This window comes from Oncorhynchus tshawytscha, linkage group LG16 (genome assembly GCF_018296145.1).
Source record: "Oncorhynchus tshawytscha isolate Ot180627B linkage group LG16, Otsh_v2.0, whole genome shotgun sequence".
NCBI lineage: Eukaryota > Metazoa > Chordata > Actinopteri > Salmoniformes > Salmonidae > Oncorhynchus > Oncorhynchus tshawytscha.
In genome coordinates, this window is record NC_056444.1 from 32,870,371 (window position 1) to 32,892,088 (window position 21,718).

The 21,718-nt window shown below is 41.6% G+C and overlaps 1 protein-coding gene across 2 annotated transcripts; it reads right to left on the bottom strand.

Annotated features, from left to right (window-relative positions):
- Positions 1-8,865: 8,865 nt before the first annotated feature.
- map3k8 (mitogen-activated protein kinase kinase kinase 8) lies at positions 8,866-21,687 on the bottom strand. Of its 2 annotated transcripts, none has more exons than XM_024374738.2 (8): positions 21,302-21,687; positions 20,470-20,902; positions 18,855-19,028; positions 17,845-18,106; positions 14,241-14,347; positions 12,704-12,856; positions 11,085-11,328; positions 8,866-10,864 (listed from the first exon to the last, which is right to left on the bottom strand). In XM_024374738.2, exons 2-8 carry the CDS (start codon positions 20,824-20,826, stop codon positions 10,734-10,736), a joined length of 1,428 nt encoding a protein of 475 aa, XP_024230506.1. In that variant the 5' UTR covers positions 20,827-20,902; positions 21,302-21,687; the 3' UTR covers positions 8,866-10,733. The 2 variants fall into 2 exon arrangements, with proteins under 2 accessions (XP_024230506.1, XP_024230505.1); XM_024374737.2 differs by having other exon boundaries at positions 20,470-20,852; positions 21,302-21,686.
- Between the last annotated feature and the right edge of the window lie 31 nt (positions 21,688-21,718).

Genomic DNA, 21,718 nt, shown 5'->3' on the forward strand with positions numbered 1-21,718 from the left:
AGACACATTTAGGTTAAATGCATTCAGTTGTACAACTGACATGGTATCCCCTTTCCCCATGACGTATGTACGCCGACCCGCGAGCAACTGCAGCCCCTCATGATGAGTTCAGACACAGAGTTTCTAAACCCAGAGGCAGAACACCGCTAGATTTCCGGGAACACTTGCGAAGCTGACCAAGCAGACCAGTTAAGTTAGAGAAGTCAATGAAAGAAGTGAAACATTCTTCCTTAGTTATTCATTTTCAGGAAATATGAAGGCAGAACCTAGAATCGAGCCAATGTCTTAAGTAGTTGAACATGTTATCACTCAAACCTCGTGAAAGTGACCAACTGACACGTTTGAATTTTGGTCAAAAACAACTTTATATCGAAGGAGTGCTTTTGAGTTGACGGCCTGCACATGAACAGTTCGGCGTAAGACGACTGGTAGACCCGACAGCATGTTTCTTCGCATGAAATCTTCATACAGTACCGTCTGTCTTTAATTTTTGTGGCCCCCACCCCCATCAAAGTTGCCCATCCCTGGCCTAAATGGAAGACGGACGCCAGAAACATTTTGTCACTGAAAAATACTGTCGGCTGCAACTGTTAAAATCGGTTACAACGTTGTACAGTAAGTGTATATTTTGAATTTGTGAAATTCTTTTTGATGTTATGTTGCCAGGCTGGAGGAGCATGCAGCCTCTCGCTGCACTACAGGTGATATTCTTCCCAAACTGTATGCCATGTGCTCTCCAACCCTGTTCCTGCAGCTAGCCAGTGCTTCATTTGGGAAACCAAGTGAAATCTGTCCGGGAACATCGAGAGTAACATGTTTCACAAGGAAACATATTTAATTAAACTGTTGACAGCCCCGTCTGTGTGTGCTTGAGGAATGATTGAAGGAGACAGGGGAGGACAGGGAAATGCACAGTGGTAAGATCTGAGTCTGTAGTTAAAGGTAATGTGTCAGCCTATTTATTGTAAAAAAAAATGCCCTATTACTTGACTATTCAAAATCAAATACAAATTCACTATAATTGAAGGCTAACTCGGTAAGCCGGCCTGCACAATCAATGAACCAACAGCATCGCCTACACCTATAGTCCCGCACAGTGGACGCATTATAATACCTATAAAACCTAGCGGTCAAACACGGAAACAGTTCCAATTGTCTTTCCACCATTCATTTTTCACATAGTGAATTTTAAAAACACTTCAAATTAAGTATTGTTTGGTGTAGGCTTACCTTGGTGTTACGTTTTGATAACCGTGTAATTCTTTCTCGGACAAGTTGAGTTTTATCAACATACTCGCCGAATTTACTCTAAAAACAATTATTAGCAACAGAGAAGAATTAGCAACAGAGAAGACCTGAGCAAGAGTTACAAATTCCTGCAGGAAGCTCCTGCACGTCTTCTCTAGCTGACATTGTGAGCTATCATTCACCAGCAAGAGCAGAGACCTGTGCCCAATCCATGATAAATCCATGAGCTGTCTCTGTTTTAGCTAGCCACTGACTACACTTTAGCTAGCTAGTTAGCAGAGCAGTAGATCAAAAATACATTTTTGCCTAGATAATTGTTTGTACAGTATGTCGACTTTGGTGTCTATTTCATACCTTAAGGCATTTTTCAAGGACGAGCATAAGAGCATTAAAAGGGGAGAAGACCACTAAGTCTGGCCATGTGGAGAAGTACAGCAATAGTGAGGGGCAACTTACTGGTTTGGTCAGGGCCAGCATGAGGGATAAAGTGTATCCTGTGTCAGTGAGTGTAGCTATTAAGTTAAGTTTGAGCATCTTAGCAATACAATGCCTTCTATATACTCTACCGTTCCAAAGTGGTGTAAAGCTCGCCGCTATCAGACATTGGAGCAGTGGAAAAGCTTGATCTGGTGTGATGAATCTCTGGCAGTCCGACGGACAAATCTGGGTTTGGTGGATGCCAGGAGTCACCTGTTACAATGCTTAGTGCAAACTGTAAGGTTTAATGGAGGACAAATAATGGTCTAGGGCTGTTTAAAAAACAATATATACAATACCGTTCAATAGTTTGGAGCACTTAAAAATTCTCTTTTTGAAAGAAAGGCATTTTTTTTCTCCATTAAACATCAAATTGATCAGAAATACAGTGTAGACATTGTTAATGTTGGAAATGACTATTGTAGCTGGAAACGGCTCAAATGTTTAATGTAATATCTACATTGTTACGGTTTTCTAGGTGTGAAGGATAGTCGGACCAAAATGCAGCGTGTAGATTGCGATCCATGTTTAATGAACAACGTGAAACACAAAACACTACAAAACAAAGAACGTAACGAAAACCGAAACAGCCTATACTTGTGTAAATAAATAAAGAGATAGGAACAACGACACTAAGGACAATCACCCACGACAAACTCAAAGAATATGGCTGCCTAAATATGGTTCCCAATCAGAGACAACGATAAACACCTGCCTCTGATTGAGAACCACTCCAGACAGCCATAGACTTTGCTAGATAACCCCACTAGCTACAATCCCAATACATACACACCAAAACCCCAAGACAAAACACACCACAATACAAAAACCCCATGCCACACCCTGGCCTGACCCAATACATGAAGAAAAACACAAAATACTTAGACCAGGGCGTGACATACATAGCCGTACAGAGGCCCATTATCAGCAACCATCACTCCTGTGTTTCAATGGCACGTTGTGTTAGATAATCCAAGTTTATCATTTAAAAAGGATAATTGATCAATAGAAAACCATTTTGCCATGTTTACAAGAGAGAACTTGTAAACCGGTCCATGTTAGCACAGCTGAAAACTGTTGTCCTGATTAAAGAAGCAATAAAACTGTCCTTCTTTAGACTAGTTGAGTATATGGAGCATCAGCATTTGTGGGTTCGATTACAGGCTCAAAATGGCCAGAAACAAAGACCTTTCTTCTGAAACTCGTCAGTGTATTCTTGTTCTGAGAAATGAAGGCTATTCCATGAGAGAAATTGCCAAGAAACTGAAGATCTCATACAACGCTGTGGACTACTCCCTTCACAGAACAGCGCAAACTGTCTCTAACCAGAATAGAAAGAGGAGTGGGAGGCCCCGGTGCACAACTGAGCAAGAGGACAAGTACATTAGAGTGTCTAGTTTGAGAAGTCCTCATGTTAATTAATTCTGTGTTCCCGGTCCAAAATGACCGCCCCATTACAGCTGATTATAAATCCATAATAATACATATATTATCACCTAATGTTGTGTTAGATCTTTTTGTCAACTTAAGTTCTTGTGGACATTACACGTTTTGAACTTCTATTTGCTATTTATGGCCTGTAGGCCTCATTGACCTGAGCTCATACAACTAGTTTTTGTTTTAAAAAGGCATTTATGGATTATTTTGACTATAACAAATTCTCAGATGAAACGTATTGTGCTATTTATCACAGACTACCTTGTGTCAAAGTTTAACAAGGACTACAGTGTCATGATCAAAGATATGATCAAGAGCCTCACATACAGTATATCGTTTGGTCATTGTGCTGCCACAGAATGAATTGTGAGCAAGGCCTTTATATACCAAAGCTGCGAGAAAAGTTCTATATATTATTGAAACGACGTTGCGATTGTTTGTGAGAATGCCAACAGGTGTGGTTCCCGTGGGGGAAAGATTCTATTGGGGAAAGGTTCCCGTGGGGGTTGCCATGGAAGCCAAGAAGAGGAGTGAAGTGTGTCTGTATGTGTGCGTGTGCGTGTGTGTGTGTGTGTGCTCAAACACACATGCATGTGGGGGTCTGGGAGAGGAAGTGTGTCCATCTGATGAATGGGCATGTGCCTGAACTAAATTTTATACACTAATTGTAGTCTCACCCATTGATTTCTAATGACCGGTCAAGACCGGGAACACCACAGGTGTACAAAAGTTAAATAAAACACCCCAAATTTGATGAAAATCAACAAAATGTATTTTTTTATTCAGATGCCCGGTGTGGACAAAGTCATGGAACCTTATGACAATCAGATTAAATTAACTATATTTTTCAGAGAGAACTTTTAAATCGGTCCAATTCGTCCGGAACACAGCAGGAGGGTTAAACAAATGCATTTCAAGGTGTTCAAAGTCATGCATTGAAAGGCATGTGGCACTTAACATCCTTCCTGTTGGCAGATCTCTATAGGTGACCAGGGGATTTTCTCTACCACATGGGAATGCCTCCGTGGAGTTCATCAGTGTAGCCATGGAGCCTATTTTAACAGTTCACAATATCATCTGTATGGATGTGGAATGCGAGTGGATGAAGATAGCCATGCCTAACCAGGTGCAGTCAGTGGAGGACCTATACCCGGCCAAAGACTATAACCCTTTGTCCCGAGAGCCCACAGAGAAGGATCTTTAGTGGATAAGGAACCGGACGGACAGGTTCAGTGGAATGGCTTGTCAGACCACTAAACAACTATTGATTTAGAACCACAGAGAGTTACCACAAGTCGCAAGGAAAACAGGAGCTGTCTCCACTATTCCAGCACCATTTCAACTTCAACATTTCAACATCATCAAATCACCTCTGCTTAGTTTAATAACTAAAAGATACCAAAAACTATTTTGTTCAATCAACATAAGCTAAATATAATGTGGCTATCCATGGTTCTGATTCCTGTTTGTGCGCGTGTGTGTATGCACACGCGTTTGTGCAAGTAGAAAAACATGTAGACTCCCCGTACTTGTAGAGAAACACCTATGCCGTCCTCCTCTCTTTCATGTTGACAAAACGGTCTATCACTGTCACAGTACACACTTGTATTTGTTGTCCTAGGCTACATGTCTAAAACGCTTTCTCGCAAGCCTAACTTACATTCATGGGCAACGTTATGTAACAGTGTAGCTTCCGTCCCTCTCCTTGCCCCTACCTGGGCTCGAACCAGGGACCCTCTGCACACATCGACAACAGCCACCCTCAAAGCATCGTTACCCATCACTCTACAAAAGCCAGGGGAACTACTTCAAGGTCTGCTCAGTTTAGCTCCATGCTGATTTCCATACTTTTTTTGTCAAGAGAGGCCAAATGCTCACTGGCTTCCCTTGCATTCAATGCTACGGGCGGCAAAAGTGTCAATGGCATGTTTGAACCAGACAGTATCAGTGGGGTGCTGTTTCTCTCGCATGGTGCTTTCTCCTGTGAGGTACATTCAGCATCTTACGAATTTAAGGAAAGTTATGAAACACAGAGATTAAAGATACATTATTTGATGTTTTCTTTTATACATTTTTTGTATATTTTTTGGGGGAAGCCTGGCTTCCCTTGGATCCATGAATACACGTCACTGTCTAGGGTACAATTTGCCCGAAGAGGTGAAGTATTGCGATGAGATCTACGACTGTACTTCTGATTCTTATTCTAAAAAGGAAAGTTTAAACCCTCAGCCTTGAGGTCACTGAGAAGTACCAACAGTGATAGAAGGATCATCTACTAGCCCAGTATGAAATGGGCTAGCCTCGGGCTAGCTTAATTTCCATCCCTGCTGACATATAACTGTCTTCAGATCATTTGATTAGTCATGTACAAAAGATGCACTCGGGGAACAAAACCGTTTGTGTTTTGTATGGGAAAACAGTGAGCCCACAAGTCCTTTGTGAGCTAGCTAGTCAGCTAGTTAATATTAGCTCACCGTTCGTGTAGTCACACTTTTCCACATGGTGACAAGCTACCTAATGTTAGCCCACCAGTGCAGGGCTATTTAGCTAACGTTTCAAATCAAATCCAACTTTATTGGTCACATGTACATATTTAGCAGATGTTATTGCAGGTGTAGCGAAATGCTAGTGTTCCTAGCTCCAACAGTGCAGTGGTATCTAACAATTCACAACAATACACGCACACATTTAAAAGTAAAAGATTGGAATTAAGAAATGTATAAATATTAGATTGAGCAATGTTGGCGTGGCATTGACTAAAATACAGTAGAATAGAATGCAGGATATAGAGTTGAAGTCGGAAGTTTACATACACTTAGATTGGAGTCATTAAAACTCATTTTTCAACCTCTCCAGAAATGTATTGTTAACAAACTATAGTTTTGGCAAGTTGGTTAGGATATCTACTTTGTGCATGACACAAGTAATTTTCCAACAATTGTTTACAAACAGATTATTTCACTTATAATTCACTTCATCACAATTCCAATGGGTCAGAAGTTTACATACACTATGTTGACAGCTTGGAACATTCCAGAAAATGATGTCATGGCTTTAGAAACTTCTGATAGGCTAATTGACATAATTTGAGTCAATTGGAGATGTACTTGTGGACGTATTTCAAGGCCTATCTTCAAATTCAGTGCCTCTTTGCTTGACATCATGGGAAAATCTAAAGAAATCAGCCGAAGACCTCAGAATTAGTGCTGTCTTAGGCGTCTCACAGAATGGACATTGCAATTTAATGCCCTGGCCACATCTGCAGTCCTCATGCCTCCTTGCAGCATGATTAAGGCACGTTCGCGCAGATGAGCAGGGACCCTGGGCATCTTTCTTTGGGTGTTTTTCATAGTCCGTAGAAAGGCCTCTTTAGTGTCCTACGTTTACATAACTGTGACCTTAATTGCCTACCGTCTGTAAGCTGTTAGTGTCTAAAACCTTTACAATGAAGATCTGTGAAGTTATTTGGATTTTTACTAATTATCTTTCAAAGACAGGGTCCTGAAATGTTTTTCAGTACTATTTTAATTCAGTACTTTATAGGCCTATGCATATGGGTGTTTTGAATGAATCATTACCTTAGAAAGCGCTATCCATTTCATTGTGTTTGGGTTTTAAAGAACATCCATGTTGTCCACTTAGTTTCAACCTGTCAAATCGATCAATAACAATGAGGTGAGTTTTAAAAGCACATACTGTTTTTAGGATAAGTGTTTGGTGTGATTTTCAATTGCATTGATGTCAGAATGTTAGAGGGACAATAGAGCCCTAGGCCAGTAGTACCAGGCCAGTAGAGACCTGATTAATATTTAAGGAGTTGGGTACTACCAACTCATGTCCAGAGTGCATAAGAGGAGATTACCGTGACTCAATGGTCACTCAGCGGAATTTTACTGCTGTCATGACACATGACTGTCGGTTTGGCATTGATATGGTCAACGCAGCAGTCTGTCATGAAGAGGGCAGGTGTCCTTAATGTTTTGTATACTCAGTGTACATCACCGGACTTACCTCATACTCTCCCTTGGGGGCTCATTGATAAACAGCGACATAAAATGGGCTTCAGTGGATTCCCCTGCAACGCTCATCACTGATAAGATCAAAGACTGACTCAGTGTCAATAATGAGTTGACCATAGCTTCATAATGAGAAACCAGCTATGGTCTCTATCTCTCAATTTCAATTTAAGGGCTTTATTGGCATGGGAAACATATAAAGCAAGTGAACTAGATTATAAACAATAAAAATGTACAGTAAACATTACACACACAATTTCCAAAAGAATAAAGACATTACAAATGTCATGTTATGTGCAAATAGTGAAAGTACAAAAGGTTGCCTTGTGGGAAGAAGTCGCAAATCTTCCTGCTGTGATGGCACACTGTGGTATTTCACCCAATAGATATGGGAGTTGATCAAAATTGGATTTGTTTTTGAGTTCTTTGTGTATCTGTGTAATCTGAGGGAAATTTGTGTCTCTAATATGGTCATACATTTGGTTAGGAAGTGCAGCTCAGTTTCTACCTCATTTTGTGGGCAGTGTGCACATAGCCTGTCTTCTCTTGAGAGCCAGGCCTGCCTACGGTCAGCCTTTCTCAATAGCAAGGCTATGCTCACTGAGTCTGTACATAGTCAAAGCTTTCCTTAGGTTTGGGTCAGTCAATGTGGTCAGATATTCTGCCACTGTGTACTCTCTATTTAGGGCCAAATAGCATTCTAGTTTACTCTTTTTTTTGTTAATTCTTTCAAATGTATCAAGTAATTATGTTTTTGTTTTCTCCTGATTTGGTTGGGTCAAATTGTGTTCTGTACTGGGGCTATTATGTGGGGTCTGTTTGTTCTCTCTCTTTCATTCTCTCTCTCAGAGATTCCACCTCAGGGCGAACGTTGGTGTGAGCTATTTATCATATTATCTCTGCGTGCATTTCCCTTTCACACTGCCTGCATCCCAAATAGCACCCTATCCCCTATATAGTGCACTACTTTTCACCAGAGCCCATTGGGCTCACTATGTAGGGAATATGGTGCCATTTGGGATACTCGCTGTGTGGGGGATGGTGATCATCAGAGGGGTTTGCCTCAGATCTCTTACTGAATAACACAGAATTTACAGTAGCAGGTTTCTCTGCATCTCAGCCACTCATACAGCCATATATGGTCATCACGTCAGTGTTAGTCATAGTTAGCTGAGGTCAGGGAATACCTAGTTGATACCCGCCCTCGCACTGTCACCGGTCCTGCCCACACACTGTTACCATGACATCAGCGAGATTGGAGCAACATGCTTCCTGATAAGGAAATTGATCTCCGATGCTATCGAGGAACTGTTCTTCATACACAAAGTTCTAGAAAACACAGAGACGGATACTGTAGTTGTGTAACAGAAACATTTGAGCATGTTGGATGGAGCCCACTCACATATTAGTTGAAGGAAGAGTTGTAATGTATATAGTATGCAAACTTTATAATAACAATTTGCAATTCTTCAAAAACATTTCAGAGTAGGAACTAGTAACTACAGGTGTTTGTGTGTATGAGCTGACTGCCTGCGCTGTGACATGATCACACAGAGTGGAAACTGACCAAAAATGAAAACCTCCCACTCATTCACCAGATAGCTATACCTTCAATATACCTTCAATATGATGTCCCCCTTCCATTTTATCTAGTTATTCAACCATTAACATGACAAAAACACAGGTGTCGACTTTTTCATTTTATTCAGATGAAGTATATGACATGTTATTCAGTAATTCAACTTCATATTGAGACAAAGTACCGTGTAAGAGACTGAAGTCAATTTACAAAATGCTACAGACATTTATCTCATTAGAAAACCACAAATCCAATAGGTAAAATACATGTAAAAGATCATTGATTACACATGTACTACACAGTGTAACTTGCATAGCAAGTACTCAAAATATAATATTCAGATTCCACAGGAACAAACAAAAAGTTCATTCAGACAATATGGTTTGTACAAACCGCAAATACATTGTCCGAAATCATATTGACACACAGAATGTCTCACTCATAAGACACATGCAGACATTTCTTTACGCTGAAAAAAAAAGAAAACGTTTTTTAAATGGTTCTTCCTAAACTCTCAAGGTTCCTTGGGGAACTCTTTCTCGATAAAGAACCTTTGAGTTAAATGTGGGGTTCTTAACGTGATGATTCTTCGGAATTCTAAAAGGTTTTTGAATTGTATTGAAGCCTGCAGATGTGTCCCTTTCATAGCACACAGTAAATTGGCCAGGGTTAACTAGTGTTGATTTTTCAGTGTAACATTTCTAGTGTTGATTCAAGTTAAATTAACACTGTAGAGGTAAATGAACACTCAGTAGTGTAAAAGAACCCCATTGTTGGTGTTAATAACCAGAGTTGAACCAAAACCACATCCATCATTATCATATTTCCCAGCAGGCCCTAGTGCAGGTCGATTTTTTTTTACATTGTCTTTTTAAATGTTTTTGCATGCACATTGATTGATTCATAAATCCTATGCTACTCAAATATAAATAACATACATTTTTATAAACAAATCCAATCTGTTACTTGGACTTATTGCACCCGTTGCTGAAATGGTTGTTCCAGTTTAGATGTTTAAGATATGAGTATCTTAGTCTCCCCAACCCTGGCAGTCATTTTGAAGGCAGGTTGTGGGTGAATAAAAATGTCAAACATTGAATATCTGCAGTCTGGCTGGATTCCAATAGGAATTACACATCACTTATAAAGCCAGCATATTGTGGCCTGTAAACTATGAGTTTCAGGCCACAACTAGGCACTCAAAAAAGGCCTTATGAAATATGTTTTGTTCTAAATAATTTGACTTAGGATTTCTCTTGGTGAAGCCACAGAACTGAAAATGAGTGAATGCAACAAGCATGTCTTTACACTAGCAAACAGTCATGGGTAGTACTTTTAACTCTAATATTCACTCGAAAGGCACCCTGGGAAATATGCAAATAAGGCTTAAAACCCTACACCGGTTTTGGATTTTGGTATGGTTGTTCAAAGAACCATCCCATTTATGCTTCTTCAAAGACCCTAACATGGTTCCCCTATGGCATCGCTCTCGAGAATGTCATTTGGTTCCAACTTGCACCTTCATTTTTAAGAGAGCAAGAAACAAACTTGTAAAACATGCTAATATATCATATATCTACAGAGCACATCACAAGATGTCGCTTATTCCACTGTTGACCAATGAAACCCAGAGTTACTGAGTAACACATCTCTTTCAACCAATGAGGCTCAGCACTGTTGAGAGATGGCAAACTAAGATAGCTACAGCGTCCATTTCACCTGCTCTACCCAACCCTCTGTCCTTCTGGTGACTCTTTCAAAACATATCAGACACACATTCACCATTGAGTCTTCATGAGTTCCAAACTCAACTTCCTGAGAGTCTCTGACCTATCAGTTCACCCATACCAAAATGTCCCCATGGGGATAATAAAGTCATTACCTTAGTACCAGGCTAAGGTTAAAGGTTACAGTTGTAGCTTTACCAGACCAATTTCTGTCAGAGGTCTTACTAAATGTGTCTTTGTGTCTTTGGGTTAGCCATACTCTGTAGCAGGGGGGCCTCTTACTAGATTATAGTACCCAGTCATTGCCCCCAGGTCGATGTACAGTGATCCTTTCCTCCTCAGGTGGGCAGAGTCCTCAGGCTCAGAGTACAGAGACGATTCTGCAAAAAAAGGGAATTGTATTGTTATTGGTAACATACGCTCTCATGAAGTTTCATACAGATGTTAGTGTGTACGTGTAGCTTGAGGAAGTGCGTAGGCATTTTACCACAGCACAGTTAACATTTTAAGTCCCTGCCTACCTCTGTAGGGAATATGAGGAACAAAGTATATTTTAGGGAAGTACGATGATAGAGAACAGGAAGATATATAAGTCCCTACCCTGTGTGGTGTCAGGCTGCTGGCTGTGCTGCCTCAGAGGGTGGGAAGCCTCCACCAGGGCTGAGTCCAGGCTCCAGCAGCGTGGCTGCTCCTCCCTGGGAGGGTTGATGGCCTCGTCCCTCAGGAGCTCGGCTGCAGAGCTGCGCTGGGCAGGGTTCCTCTCCAGGGCTCGCTCCAGGAAGGACCTCATGGCACCACTGCAGTCCTCTGCTATGTCCTCCAGGGGAGGGGCCTGCTTGTGGATCTGAGGGGAGCCATGGAATTAGAATTGTAGTAAAGCCATCCTACCTCTGTGGTAGAACCATGTAGATAATTAGGGTTTCACAGCTATTCTTATAGTTCTACACTCTAAAAAAAAATGCTGGGTTAAAAACAACAAAACTGCGCATCCAGTCTTCCGGTCTGACCCGCTGGGTCATTTCTCAATAATCCAGCATCGACAACCCAACACTGCTCTTTTTAAAGAAAACAACCCAACTAGGTCTGATGCAACAGTTTCACATATGAGTCTTCTATGGAATGTGAGAATGCGATGTCAGGTTAGGCGAGACCTAGTCACCATCACTATAAGCATTCCTTGTCTTTTTAGTCATGGTGATGGCTAGGTAAGACTAAAAGCTATCCTGCAACTCATGCTATCTCTGGGCACAACTCCCCGAGTGTAAAACAAGTTTGATGTACAAGTAGGGTTGCAAAATTCCTTGAGCTTTCAATAAATTCCCTGGTTTTCCCGAAATCTTGAATAAGACCGAATTGCTAAACAACCTGCTTGTGTCATGCTTATGTTTGCAATAGCCTAATATTACAACAGACAAATAACTACATTTGTTCCAACTGTTTTGTGTACAGGCGGCAGCGGAGTCATGGAGTGACTGTACACTGAGCAGCAGTTGAAAGGACATAGGCTATTGGATGCCACATAAGCTGAAATCTCAGTATTTTTAGCGACAGAAAGTCAGGTTCGGGAACTGCAGCCAATCCAAAAAAAGAAACGGGACCTCTTCAAATCAGGAATGTGATCATGAAAAACACTTGTTAAAAGCAAAACAGAACTATTGTACTGAGCCTGAAGGAGTATGCTGATAATGTGCCAGAGACAGATGCAGCATCCCAAATGGCAACTTATTCCCAACATAGTGCACTACTTTTGACCAGGGCCCCTAAGGCTCTGGTCAGAAGTAGTGCTCCATACAGGGAATAGGGTGCCATTTGGGATGCAGACAGTCACGTTAAGGGATCACATGATGTTTGAGAAATGATCTTGCAAGAATCTAGGCCTATGCCGTGGAAATCTAAACTGGGTGATGAAAACATCTGTCTGCTTCAAGGACTGACTACAAGTGGGGGTTTCCCCTCCTTCAGCGCTGTCAGTGTAGCAAGAGGAAGGCCTGTATGTTCACCATTCACTTATCTATACACTTCATCCATCCACTTTCCATTGTCCCATTACTTAGTGGAATGACTATGCAGAAACAACTTCTGCCACACTACTTTATATATTTGTGCATTTATTGGAAGTGCATAAATCATCTAATAGTTGTTGTTTTTTTACTTTCAGGAGATGCTTACTATGTAGAGGTAGGATGGGTAGAGAGGGAGATAGGGAGAGTAGCACTTACTATGTAGAGGTATGATGGGTAGGACCTGCGTGGGTATCTCCTGACCCAGGGCGGGCTGCCAGTTTGCATGTGGATAATGGTGGTTCCCAGACTGTAGATATCCGTCTTGGTGTTGTGTCCTCGACACAGAACCACCTCCGGGCTCATATACATCTGAGGAAGAAAACACAAGACCACAGTTACTCAAAGGGTCAATGGTTACTCACAGGGTCAAGGGCATAATGTCAATTGTTGAAGAAGAAAATGAGTTTTTGGACAGTACCCCATATTTTTCTTCATCAAATGTAAAAAAAATTTTTTTTTAAATGTAGTCATGTTGCCAGTGATAATCATAATCATAACAGTTATAAAATGAATAATAAAGTGTCTCTATGACTATGTATTAATACAGGAACCCTAAGAGCAGCTGGGCTGGTGTTAGGCTCGGAACTGCACTGTGTACGGTCTGTGAAATGTGAAACAGTAAACATCAGACCAGAGTCCATCTCTCAACTGGAATTTCCAGCCTTCCCCCATGTTAGCTAATGTCAGCCTAGTCTCAGCAGCTCCACTCTGTTGGCTAGCTATCTCCCTCCCTGTTATTAATGCTGGGTGTCAGTCTCTCTGCCCTGGGACTTTCCCACTCAGCCATCAGGGGTATAGGTCACCACAGAGGGGAGGAGAGGGTTGAGGAGAGGATTAGGAAGAGGACGATGAGCAGAGGGAGGGTCGTGAGAAAGAACAGAGTGAATGCCTCCTCCAAGATTTTCCCAACTGAATAAGGATGTAAATTGGAATCTGAAAATGCTAGTGTTCAAAGGCTTTCAACCTACTGTATTATTACTGATAAACAATGTCAATTTGAGACAACTCTGTATCCTAAGCATTGCTCACAAAACCTATAGTCCACCTATAAACCTATACAATATCTCTTCGTGTTTGATGTGATTCCCCTGCACCATTTCCTTTGCTATGGGACACTGTGAGACAAACACTGACACGTCTACTGACTAAATAATTTTCAGAATGCCCTGAGGCATCGCTTGATCTCAATCTTGAACAGAAAAACTGCCGCTTTCCCTTCTAGTAAACACACCTATTGAACTTCTCACGAAGTAAGAATTTGCTCTTGTTGTTGTCATGTTATAGGTCACCAGGAAGTAAACTGAAATCCCCCCCCCCCAAAAAAAATGAATTGACTGAATTGAAAATTAATTGACCCTAACCCTGTATGTCATGTCGTAGGCCTGAGAGTGTCTTTTGTTGTTATGTCATAAGCCTAAGAGTGTCTTTTGTTGTTATGTCATAAGCCTAAGAGTGTCTTTTGTTGTTATGTCATAAGCCTAAGAGTGTCTTTTGTTATGTCATAGGCTTGAGAGTGTCTTTTGTTGTTATGTCATAAGCCTAAGAGTGTCTTTTGTTATGTCATAGGCTTGAGAGTGTCTTTTGTTGTTATGTCATAAGCCTAAGAGTGTCTTTTGTTATGTCATAGGCTTGAGAGTGTCTTTTGTCGTTATGTCATAGACCGGAGGGTGTTGAAGAGAGCAGAGTCACTTACCTCTGTGCCGCGCAGGTCCCTAGGGGTGTACAACTCCTCTGTCATCTGCACCGTCAGGCCAAAGTCCACCAGCACCGCTTTGTCTGACATCAGAACAATGTTGCTGGCTGAATAGAGAAAGGAGGGAGAGAGGGTGAGTGAGATTCACCAGAAAAGCTGTGCAGTTCAGCCATGTCAAAGCTAAAGAACATGTGCTGCAAGATACAGTATAATCTCAGAGCCTAATATAGTGTGTGCTAACATGCGACTCTGTTAAATGTTTGTCACAAGGTCCACATTTCTTCTATCATTTGCTGAAATTGTTCTTGACATACAGTATGTGTGATAGGAACTGTATGTACATTTAAGGAAGCGAGAAGTATCAACATTTGCACTGATGTAAAGTTAAAGTTCACACAGAGCATGCTATGAGGCATGTTGAGTCTCTGAATGGCTTTTGACTGAGCTTAAAGAAAAAAGGAACTAAAGCGTTTAAAAGTCATTACTGAAGTCAAACAAACATCTTTCAGGGTTTTGGCACAGAATTTGACAGTTATAATGAATAAGCAGGCTTTTCCCAAACCTCCTCTCCCTCCTTGCCCCCCTGATCCCTTACCTCACTGAGGTAACATTACATATTTAGTGTGTTCCAAATAGCACCCTATTCCCGATATAGTGCACTGCTGTTGACCAAAGTCCTATGGGCACTACATAGGGTACTTCATAGGGAATAGGGCGCCATTTGGGACGCATCCTTTGACTGGAGGACAGGAAGAGCACAAGACCACAGTGAAACGTCAGAAAGTAATAACTCACTGGTTTCTTCTAAGAAGCCCTACAGTCAATCCTGCTGCAGGGAAGGAGGGAGGGTCTAACTGGAATTTCCAGATGCTACATATAGTGCATTTAGTCTTTAGCCAAGTCCTGATTGACTGACTGAACGATAATAGACTGGTCCACAGGTCTTTGTTTAAAGTTCATTGCAATACATTAACCCCTATAGATAGTATAACTTTTACTAGGGAACACCCAACATTATAAAGTTAACGTTAATACAATACATTTACTGGAGGAGAGGGTATCGCTCGCTGAGTTTAAAGCTCTGCTGCTGACCATTGTAATTGTTTTTAATTTACAGTATTGTGCTCGTTTTGCATGTACACGCTGACTACTTCCTGTTGACCTCTCGCCAGGTCCCCCTCAAAAAAGGGGGTTTCTAACCTCAAAGGTCGTTTCATGGTTAAATTAAGGTGAAATAAAAATGCATTTATCAACACAGTTTTGACTGATGTTAGCTGTAGCGCCACAGAGCTTTGAATGCTGTGTTGTGATTTGACTTTAGCTCACTACAATCTTGTAAGCAAATCTCACGTGCGACGGACAGCGCTGCGCTACTCCACTGTTAGCTCACTGCCACCTGCCTGCAGCCCTAGCCTTGCGATCTAATCTATCTCGCTCTAAAATCCTGTGTTCCAGCAACACCAGTAGCTAGCTAATCAGATACTGGGTTTGGCCCCAAATGGCTCCCTATTCCCTATATAGTGCACTACTTTTGACCAGGTTAAGGGTAGTGCACTAAATAGGGGTTAGGGTGCCATTTGGGACAACCCCTATAAAAAACCCGTTAGCTACCTGTGTGACCTGAACACCGTCAGCAACACCACAGCTTCATCCTGCCTTCTTACAAGGCTCACGTGGTTTCTTTAGTTGTCTGTGGTTGAGTTTCCTATGAAGCTGTTGGTTCAAGGTGCAGTTTACTCTAAAGTCCTATCTTGGTTACATTTGACATAAAGTGGATAATGACAGTAACAGCCCACTGGGCACACCATGTCATTTCAATGTGGAGCATTGGGCAGTATTGGTTACATACGTTGCTCAATGAGATTTCAACCTATTTTCCCAATATGTTATCACCATGCTTTCAACCATGTAAAAGCACAACCAAATTCCAATAGAAAATCACTGTCTGGTTTTTGGTTTGGTTGTCACCTAAACTGCACTTTCAACCATAAGCACACCAAAGTTCAAATGGGACTACAATGTCAGATGTTTTGTTTTTACAACAACTTAATGTGTCATCACTGCTTCATCTAATAGCACAACCAAATGAACTGGAATGCAGTTAGTTGAAATTACATTAAAGTACATGGTGCAAGTGAACAATGCCATTTGAGAATCTGTGGAGATTATTATAGCAATTGTTTCGATTTCCAAAGACCTTCAACCCTGAACATGCACGCATTCCACGATTATATAAAAATACATTTGTTACAGTAACTTCAAAATGTGGTCATGGATGCGTTATTCATTTCAAAGTTGAATGTTACATTAGTTTGTAAGATAGCCTTAGGCTATTTACTATCTTACAAAAGTAATATTGAATTGTGTTTGACTGACAATGCAATCAAGCACAATTCTACTGCTTGGATAGTTCCCTCTAATCCACTGGCTTAATCCTATTCTTTAACTTTTATTTTTGGTTGAGCTGGAGATGTGAATCCAACATGTAATTTGTTAATTTGTCGACAGTTAATAGGCTATTTACTGTATTGCAAAAGTGATACTGAATTGTGTTTGGTTGTTAACGCAACCAAATATAAACTTTTGAAGGGGATCGCTCCATCTTTGCCAGTGAGTCTTGCTTTAATTCCAGTTTGTCTACAAATTAATAATTGACAATGTCGGATTCACGTCTCCATTTTGACCAAAAATCTAGGTGAAAGAATAGGACTAAATCAAATCAAACTTTAAATTCTTTAACTTCCATTTTTGGTTGAGACGGAGACATGAATCCAACATATGTTATTACCTGTATATTTCATTTGAAATCCTAGGCCTACAAGGGCTGAATTTAAACAATATCTGTTGATGACTGCTCAAATGCCATATAGGCCTAAATAGCATCATTGAGGATATATGATTCATAAAGTATGGTTACATTTCATTTGCTCTGTTGAACCTAATGTTTGGAATTCCTTTGATAGTTCCAGTGAATCTATTAAGTGTAGATTTCTCCACAACAATTCTCACGATAGCACATTGGTGATAGTCCGTGACAAATATCAAAGCTAAACTGGACTTGGTTAAAACCCTGGATGGGAGACAGAAATAAAAAAACTGCTGTAGATAGATTCGACTCTCCAGTAGGAGGTGCTGCCCAGCCTACAGTTTTTTTCTTCTAGTGGATATTGCGTTGAAGATCTGACGTTGTTTCAAAGGTACAAATTCAACATATCCTATACAAGGTTTGTCTCTGTTGAAAATTGGTTACCGTGATGTCATAATCCTGTGGATTAAATGTTACCCTCAAAACAACTTTTTTTTAAAAAATCCAATGTATTTTCCACGTAGATTCCATGTCATAATATACTGACAAATGATGTTGAAACAACGTTGATTTAACCAGCTTGGGCCCAGTGGAGGCCACACATATACTACTAGTGTGCATGTGTGTGTTTTGGACACATACCTGGGTTCCATTTTTGATGTGTTTGGGGCTAGAATTTGAGAAAAACTGAGTTTCGAAACCGTGGTAAGGCCTATAACTTGCTCTAACTCTAATGCTTACTAATTGAGTGTACTAATGTGCATTTTTTTACATTTGTTTTGGGCACTTTCCACTCACGTTTGATGTCGTGGTGGATGACATTGTGAGAGTGCAGATACTCCAGGCCCCTAAGGACCTGCTGGGTGACCCAGATGATCTCAAACTCCCTCATGGGTCCACAGCTGTCCAGTTTCTCCAGAACCGAGCCTCCCTCGCCGGCCTCCATGAACAGATGGATGTTCTGGTCCCAGAGGAGAGCACCGTAGAGCTCTGCAATATTCTCGTGGCGGAACCGGGCCTGGATCTCCACATCGGCTGGTTTGAAATGCTCCATGGGGATCTAGTAGCATGAATAGAACCATTAAGGCATTAAAGAACATCCTATAGACATTATATTTAAAAAGAGATTTAGACATGTACAGTAAAATATGTCTATTATGCAAAGTATCTACAAAATCTTTAGTATGTAAACATTCCACTGACTATGGAATTGCCAGACCAGGAAGCCACTCCCATCATGTGTAACTATTTGTGGGCAGAAATAATATAAAAGCCATATCCTCTTCTACCCCAGGTGAAGTACCATTGTGATTAGAGTGCCTGCCTCAGATTGGAAAGTTGGGAGTTCAAACCTTGGCCGGGTCATACCAAAGACTGTAAAAGTGGGACCTGATGCGTCTCTGCTTGACACTCAGCACTAAGGAGATAGATTGGGGGTTAGGCCCTGCGATAGACTAGCGTGGGGGGTTTCCTGTGGGGTAACCAGACAAATACTTTCAGTTTCTATCTGTCTGCAATACTGGCTTTTGAGATGTCGCAGATAAATATTTGTATCTTTCTACAGTACATAGTGTTCCTCTTTCTAGATGTTCTGTTGCAGCTTTCAAAGTTTTTGGGTGCAAATACCTGACTGACTTCACATGTGACATTCTGCTTTTATATTGGCCTAACAAATTAGTTTCTATTGCTTTGAAAACAAAACTTCCTGCCAGAAATCAATCTTGGCACATAGATCGGCCAGCGGCAGTTTCGAGAAATCCACTCTGCAAACATGCCAGACATTCCTGCACGCGGACTCATTGACTCACCCGTTTACATGCCATCCGCTTCCTGGTAACGGTATCCTGGGCCAAGTGGACTTTCCCAAATGAGCCCTTTGGAACATGGCCGCCGGAGCCTGGAGTCTTGTAGGTCCACATCCATGGAAACAGAAGTACATCCAAATCGATGCGATAGCGTCCCTTCTTCAGCACCATGTGTTTCTGCACAGAAGTAGTGAAATACGGTGTGAAAGGTGCTGCTGAACCAGTAAAGGCTTTAAATAACCCTATAGACAGATTGTCTATACTTGACCACATACATACACGCAGACAAACAGACGGACTGATTGACTAACAGACGAAGGGACAGACAGTTTCAACCACACTTATACACACAATGCCACTTCTAAGATTTCATTGTCCTTTGCATATGACAAATAAACTTTGATACACTGTATATACAAAAGTATGTGGACACCCCTTCACATTAGTGGATTTGGCTATTTCAGCTACACCCATTGCTGACAGGTGTATAAAATCTAGCACACAGTCACACAATCTCAATAGACAAACATTGGCAGTAGAATGGCCTTACTGAAGAGCTCAGAGACTTTCAACGTTGCACCATCATAGGATGCCCCCTTTCCAATAAGCCAGTTCATCAAATTTCTCCCCTGCTAGAGCTGCCCCACTCAACTGTGAGTGCTGTTGTTGTGAAGTGGAAACATCTAGGAGCAACAACTGCTCAGCCACACAAGATCACAGAACGGGACTAGGCCACACAAGCTCACAGAACGGGACTAGGCCACACAAGCTCACAGAACGGGCCTGTCGAGTGCTGAAAAATAGTCTGTCCTTGGTTGCGACACTCACTACCGAGTTCCAAACTGCCTCTGGAAGCAACGTCAGCACAAGAACTGCTCGCCAGGAGCTTCATGAAATGGGCTTCCATGCCAGAGCAACCACCATGCGCAATGCCAAGTGTTGTCTGAAGTGGTGTAAAGTTTGCCGCCATTGGACTCTGGAGCGGTGGAAATGCGTTCACTGGTGTGATGAATCACGCTTCACCAGCTGGCAGTCCGATGGATTAATCTGGGTTTGGCGGATGCCAGGAGAACGATATCTGCCCAAATGTATAGTTCCAACTGTAAAGTTTGGTGGAGGAGGAATAATGGTCTGGGGTTGTTTTTCATTGTTCGGGCTAGGCCCCTTAGTTCCAGTGAAGGATAATCTTAATGCTACAGAGTACAATTACATTCTCTAGACAATTCTGTGCTTCCAACTTTGTGGCAACAGTTTGGGGATGGCCTTTTCCTGTTTCAACATGACAATGCCCCCGTGCACAAAGCGAATGTCAATACAGAAATGGTTTGCCGAGATCGGTGTGGAAGAACTTGACTGGCCTGCACAGAGCCCTGACCTCAACCCCATTGAACACCTTTGGGGTGAATTGGAACGCCAACTGCAAGCCAGACCTAATCGCCCAACACCAGCGCCCAACCTCATTAATGCTCTTGCGGCTGAAAGGAAGCCTGTCCCCGCAGCAATGTTCCAACATTTTGGATTGAGATGTCCACATACTGTACACCACATGACCAAAAGTATCTAATGAGACCTTTGTGGGGACAGATACAAAAAAAACACTAGTGTCCTGAAGTCTCACCTTGTTCAGTAACACACCCATCTCCTCGGGCTGGTGCTGCAGTGATTCTGGTGGCATGTTAGAGATCAGGTTGACGAAGGAGAGCAAGTCCGACACCGTCCCGTACCGGACCATACCACCACCGTTCCCCTGCTGTGTGCCCTGGGTCCCTCCCGTCACCCCTATCACTTCGTCCCCCGAATCATCCACAGTCTCCTCGTTCTCATCCATCTCCTCCTGAGAGAGACCTTCTTCACACAATGCCCCAGCCTCTTCCTCCTCGGTGTGATAGAGATTCTCAACAGCGCCAATGATATCCTCTATGTTCATGTGAGCCAGCAGGAGTTCTATTCCAGCATTGGCATATTTGTAATCCATTTTGATATTCTAGCTTCTGCTGATTTCTGAAATGGAACGGTGATGATTCATTAGGCAACTGAAATTCCAGTATGGGCTGGAAAATAATGACATATAATTTATAGATTGCAAATTGACCGCAAGAAGCCCAACCAGATATAATATCTGACTAAAACATTTCAAACCTTGTATATATCATATACCTCTCTATTATACGTGGGAATACTTTTGAACAGATTTCTTAAATTAAAACCACTTGTAGATTATTTGCTCGTGTTTTTTAGAGAACTTGGGTGGCTAATAAAATCACTCGCGGACCTACCCTGCTGTAGGTTATCGCTAAGTGAAGAAGAATGTACTCGAGTGTAGACTACGTCAACCAATTGCCCTCCCAACACTGCAACACTGAACACTCAACATAACTAAAGTCACTAACAAATAGCAAATATAAACGGACCATTATTTGTTTGAAATAGCGTAATAACGATGTGCTTACCTGATTCTTTGTAATAAATAACGTAGGGTAGGATCCCCTCCGAATGCGCTACTCCATTCTTGCGTCCGACTGCTGTCAACTCTAACGCGCACTAAAGAGCCTACTGACTGTAATTCCCACTCACGAGCTAGGAAGTATAAGAGGAAGTCCCTATCAGTCTCTGTGTTTAGGTGGTATTGTGTAAATAAAAACATAAGCCGAAAGTGGTGTCTTGTAACCTTAGTGTATTCCTCTGTAGTTTCGTTTTTCTTTTCATAGTCTTGGATTTCCCCCTAATATTTGATTTCTGTAGGCAAACGGATTCATCAGATTCCATGGGATAGTTCGGTATTTTCACTACTCCAACAATTCTGCCTGTGCTTCGATACAAATATTTCGCAATGTGCCCTGTTGTATATGAGAGAACTGACTATATAG